The following is a 6,234-nucleotide window of genomic DNA, read 5'->3' as shown; positions in this document are numbered from 1 at the left end:
GTATTTGATGGGCACTAAAGAGCAGAAAATGTACGGTCACTTGCCGATTCATATTCGGCATCCCTGTGTTTTAACCATCGGTGGAGTTTATCCGCTCGGTTGGTCGACTTCTGTGAAGGTAAAACATTCTGCATGTTGAAGTAGAATCATAAAGTGCTTTGTACTCCACATTTTTTTGCTTAATTTCAGCTTTACAAATCGATTTATTACTGCATTAATCTGTTGCGTTCCATGCAGTAGAAGCTTTTTTTTCTGGATGTGTGAACCAAATTGCTTTGACTATGATTCATTTAAATGCTATTTTTTCAGTATGCTGTTGCACTTTTTGTTCTATTATACAGTATTATCACAACATTCAAGATGAGTTGGCCGAATCAGTGGATTTGGAGTGAAAATAAACAACATCACGTTATTATGATTAGAATTTTGGAGTTTTTTTTTCTTTAAAATAGTTGGGAAAAACATAACATTTTCATACAAAAACAAATAACAAGAGTGGAAAAATGAAACTCCAAGTTGGTTTTCAGTTGTTGCAATGCAGAGATACTGCTTAGTAATGGTGAGCGAGGTCACCATGATGATGATGATGATGCTCGAGAGGAGCTCCGGCGGAGAGAGCTCCTTCGGCTAAGTGACCATGAGCACTGATATCAGCTGGGGCAGCGTGCAAGGCAAGAGCTGGTTCATGGTGGGCAACAGCGACAGCTTGTTGTTGGTGTTGCACATATACTGGGTATGGTTGTGGGACTGGACGATCAACTGTGTACGGTTGAGGAACTGGCACTTTTTCAATGACAGTTTGGACACGGTCAACTGGGACGGCGTATGGCTATATTGGAAAAGAGAGAAAAGGATCGAGTTTAGATATTTGGCTTTGATAAAGATTTTCGAGAAAGTTAATCGAAGTCAAACTCACTTTTGGAACTGGAACTTGAACGCGGACTTCGTATGGCTACAATGAAAATTTGGATGTGTATAACAAACATTGTTGGATAAGATTAATTTTGGATTTTTTTTTCAGAATTGATTTAATGTAAAATAATAATTACTTGCGGCACTGGACGATCTACGACGTATGGTTGAGGAACGTGTTTGATGACTTCAACTGGGTAAGGCTACGTATACATAACGGTAAATGATTAGTATTCCAATGTTATTCAATTAACACAATCAATTGTGCAACTTCAATACATAAGAAATGATTTTTACTTGTGGGACTGGACGGTCGATTGGAACGTGCTTGACGACGACGCGATCAACTTGGTATGGAACTGGTACGCTGACTTTTTCAACGGTATGAGTGTGTTGGTGGACGCGTTGGGCAACTTGTTGAACGGTGGCAGCTGGTGCAGGGGCCGATGAAATGTAGGCTTCTTCATGGACGACATGTGCATGATGAGCTGGTGCGGCGGCCAATGGAGCAGCAGCAAAGGCTGAGTGACCCGAAGCAGGTGCGGCGAATGAGTGATCCAAAGCAGGTGCAGCGAATGAGTGACCCAAATCAGGTGCAGCGAATGAGTGACCCAAAGCAGGTGCAGCGAATGAGTGACCCAAATCAGGTGCGGCGAATGAGTGACCCAAATCAGGTGCGGCGAATGAGTGATCCAAAGCAGGTGCAGCGAATGAGTGACCCGAAGCCGGTGCAGCGAATGAGTGATCCAAAGCAGGTGCAGCGAATGAGTGACCCGAAGCCGGTGCGGCGGCTAATCCATGGTTTCCATGCAACAAACCACGTTTCTCCTTCTTTGTTTCACCAGCTATGCTGGTTGCCACCAAGGCAAACATACAAACAACCTACAAAACATAAGAACAAAACGAATACACAAATTAATGTCATTTTCAGTTCGAAACATTTCACATATATACACTTTTCAATTGTTCCACTAAAGAACACCGTTAAACTGAATAAATATGATTTGTCACGTACCAAGAATTTCATTTTTCCAAAGCTTATTGGTTAATCTTTCGATTAGTTAAAACTGTTATTTGTTGAAGGAACAAATTTGGTTTGATTTTCGAATCCAAACGCTCAAGTATTTATAGTGAAATGTTCAAACCCCACTGTTGTCACAAAATTTTAACACATATTAGCCGAAGAAACGTGAAAACGAGAAATGTGTGTTTCGAAGATCGATCCAATTGATATTATTGGAATTTTACGAAAATGGGCTATTCTTCACCGTGCGCGTTTCTGCATACATTTCTCTTTCACTCCATGCCAGTCGCGCTGAGCATTTACATATTTTTTCCTTACAAATCAAACAAATTCGGTTACATTATCGCTTATTCGTGTTTTACATTCGAATCTTTGCGATGCGCATAATCACCGGCACATAACATCATTAACTACGATATGCATCTAATATAATATATATAAATCTAATATTGTCGGCAAAATCAACGTGCCGGCCAACTCCTTTCCGATCGAATTAAATTGATTACGAAATTGAGGAGATGAAGTTAAACATATAAATTGTCAATGCCAGCAAAAAATAGAGCATGCCCGTGTGAAAAAGAAATGACTGACTGACTATAACTTCAGTTGACTTTAGTTGATTGAATTTATATTTTTGTTCTAAGAAAATCACTTGGTCCCAAATGAAGCAACTTAGATTGACTTGTAACTTCAAATGATTTCAGTTAACTATGATAGACTTACACTACACTTTGTACTGAAATGTCAATCAAAGTAAGTCATTTTTGTCCCAAATTAGTTAACTGACTGCTCAGTTACTATTTTTTCACACGGGTGGCCATCAGAAATAAATGCAATTAACTTTAGATTTTGTTGCCATTACCCGCAATCAATCTCTTTTGATTATATAGCACTACCATTTATTTTATCAATTTGGATTTCATTGGAGAGTTGTTATTTTTGGTGTTGGTTTTTTTTAAATGGTATTTTATAACTGGATGGGTCTTTTCGTTCCTACTATGACATGTAAATCAGTTCATTTTCAAGACATCGACACTCATTCTCCCATCGTCTATTGTTGAATTCAAATCTTTGTCAATCTTAGTTTTAATTAAGTGATTTTTGTATTTTGCACGAATTTTCAGACCGCAATATTTGCTACCAACACCAATGTCTTTACCTTTTTGTTCACACCAATTTCCATGATTATTTATAATCAAATTGTTTTAGTATTGCTCGTCAATATTTTAAATTGGTCCATCAGCGAACTGCCGCAAAAAGCATCAAACCACTTTCGTTTTGGTTTTAAAAAAGGTAAAAACCATCACTTTAAATCATTATGATCACAAATGTTTGATAAGGCGACAGATGTTTTGCATTTTCGTCCAAATACATTTAATTATTTATGTGAGTACGTATGTGTGAATATGTGTGTATGTTGAGCCCACAATTTGAAAATAGATTCGCAGACCGGTGCTGTGTCGGTTATGTTGAAAAAGCAAAAGGTAAAATTGGTTCATATTGTGCAATGAGGTTATTTTAAAATTATTATATGACAGTGATAGCGGTGATTATCTTCACGAAAATCTACATTAATTAATTTAGATTTGGCGTCGCCATTCATGTCAACCACGCACGCATTAGAGTGATTTTGCACAAATACATACATTGTTGGAGCAGAACAGCTAAACCACATTTGAGGGAATATATTCGAGTGAGACAAACATCTTTTCGGTAGAAAATGACAACAAATACTAACAATATCTATCTACTCCAAAGCAACAATATGAAATATATTCAAGTGGACAAACACAGAGCAGTAACACCTATTATTCAAGTTTTTTTTTCTCAGTTTATCTAAAGCAGAATGAATATTAAAATGAGCAAAACAACACAGTTTGGCCAATTGAATATAACACGTGTATGTCTGAATCTAACTATAATTTGAATTATTTGTATCACATATTGACGGAACAATGTGTAAGTACTGATAGTTGAAAGTATTTCTGCCATGTCGTTCAGAGTCTTCTTTGGCATTACTTTTTCGTTGAAAATATGTCTTCTTCAGTGGCATAACTAGAATGAATTTTTTTTAACACCATCAGAAAAAAACGCAGAGACACTCGAAGTGTGATTTTTTAAGTGCTGCAAACGATCAAGTTATTGTGTTCTTCAGAGAACTTTAGGGATTTTAGGATACTGTTGGCTTATCTCTCCCCTATGCACAAGTATGACCATCAGTGAAATCTAAGAAACGTTTTCCAATATATGATCGTGACATTGAGTTTTCATATTTTTCGTTGAATTGTTGCTTCTTGAAACCGGTGCATGTCCTGCATGTACGACGTGTACGTGTGTATTTTTTGGTATATTCAATCGAAAAGCCCAACGTATTGTTGGTATATCGTAATTATAATCCAAGACGAATAAATTTGTTTTGGGTAAAAACCACGAAAACAAATCGACAACAAGTAGCATCTGATATTATTATAATTTAGCAAGTATTCTCAGTTAGTCCTGCAAACTAAAAAATTAGCCCAGTTCTGCTTACATTTTTACTTGAAAAAGAGCCCATGTTTTCTATTTGAGTGTTTTGGTATTTATTTTTGTCATAAGGCTTAAAACTAAATAACAATTTCAACAAGTTTTCTTTTCCGTAAATAGGAAATAACAAGAGTGGACAAATGAAACTCGGAAACACTTTGATATAAGGTGTAACTTATTCAGTGTTTGTAGTGATGGGCAAGCAAGGCTGGAGCAGCGCTGTATGAAGAAGCCAAAGCTGGCTGAGCGGCATAGGCTAATGGAGCGGCAGCATATGAAGCCAAAGCAGGTTGGACAGCGAAGGCAATTTGTTGAGGTTGAGCGGCGTAGGTAATTTGTTGAGGTTGATCGGCGTAGGCAATTTGTTGAGGTTGAGCGACGTAGGCAATTTGTTGTTGAGGTTGAGCGTAGGTGACGAATTGTTGTTGGAGTTGGGCTTGGGCAATAGCGATAGCTTGTGGTTGTTGTTGGACATAGTATGGTTGAGGAACTGGAACTTGACGTTCAACAGCATATGGCTGTGGGACATTGATACGTTGGACAACGGTGCGGACACGTTCTACTGGGTATGGGACTGGTTGTTCAACTGGCACTTTAACTTGGACTGGGTATGGCTATTTTTTGAAAGATAAGACGAAAGGGAAGTTGCGATTAGTTTTATTTCACCTTTCATTTTAAATCGAATGAGTTCTATCGGAATATTCAATTCGATACGGCGACTGTACAAAAGAAGATACTCACTTGTGGAACTTGACGTTCTACTGGATATGGTTGGAGGACGTGCTTGACAACTTCAACTGGGTATGGCTGAAAATCATGGAAGGTAAACGGTAAGAACGATTAGAATTCGTTTTTTTTCTTTTCGACGAGTTTGGACATTCATAGAATGTCATGTTAGTATTGCTACGGAAATAAAAACGATTTCGAAATGATATTTACTTGTGGAATTGGGCGGTCAACGCCAACAGTCTTGACGATTGTACGTTCAACTGGGTAGGGTTGTGCGACATTGATACGTTCAACTGATTGAGTGTTTTGGACTTGAGTTTGCACAGCTTGTTGCAATGGAGCGGTGAAAGCAGCTTGGGAGGCGTAAGCAGGAGCAGCAAAAGACAAAGCTGGTTGCAATGGTTGGCTTGGCACAAATGGTGCAGATGCCTGAAGTTGAGCGGATGGCAACAAACCGCGTTTGTCTTGCTTCTTCATTTCACCAGCCATGCTAGTGGCCACAAGGGCAAACATGCACACAACCTATTGAGGCGAAAGCAGAATATCCAAATAATATTGTTATTATTACACATTTCTTCACTGAGAATTAAACTAAACACTGTATTTTCTTCGAAATTTCGCACACAAAACAGAAGAAGAAGAAAAAAAAACTGTTGCGATTCGTACCATGAATTTCATTTTTCCAACGCAAATTTTTTGCTGATTTAACTTTGAATTGACTTAAACTGTTGAATGAACAACTGTGGTATGATTTCAGACTCGGCGTGCAACCGTTTTTATACCACGTAGAAAAGCAACGCTCTGGCCCCACCGCTCCAAAGAGCCAATGGAAAAATTGGATAGTATTTCACTTAATCAAATTGAAATTTTGCATACTGTGCGCTAACGAGCGTACATCATCACATTTCTCCACTGACGACACTCGATACTGCTCCATTTGCGTCCATTCCAATTTCAGTTTCATTTTCATTTGATGCCGACTGAATTTGCATATCCACTAATAATTATCGCCAAACGGAAGAAACATTTGCACATGAATACAATTT

At 38.1% G+C, this 6,234-nt stretch overlaps 1 protein-coding gene across 1 annotated transcript; it reads right to left on the bottom strand.

Moving 5' to 3' along the window:
- Window positions 1-550: 550 nt before the first annotated feature.
- On the bottom strand, window positions 551-5,677 carry LOC129577790 (uncharacterized). The gene is made up of 7 exons (XM_055465382.1): window positions 5,399-5,677; window positions 5,201-5,266; window positions 4,756-5,073; window positions 1,192-1,794; window positions 1,050-1,115; window positions 917-952; window positions 551-829 (listed from the first exon to the last, which is right to left on the bottom strand). Exons 1-7 carry the CDS (start codon window positions 5,675-5,677, stop codon window positions 551-553), a joined length of 1,647 nt encoding a protein of 548 aa, XP_055321357.1.
- Window positions 5,678-6,234: the final 557 nt, after the last annotated feature.

This window comes from Sitodiplosis mosellana, unplaced genomic scaffold (assembly GCF_009176505.1).
Source record: "Sitodiplosis mosellana isolate CC-2019 unplaced genomic scaffold, AAFC_SMos_1.0 Smas_scaffold_1, whole genome shotgun sequence".
In the NCBI taxonomy this organism is placed as follows: Eukaryota; Metazoa; Arthropoda; class Insecta; order Diptera; family Cecidomyiidae; genus Sitodiplosis; species Sitodiplosis mosellana.
Note: the sequence above shows the minus strand (reverse complement) of the source record. Positions and strands in the feature narration are given on the sequence as shown.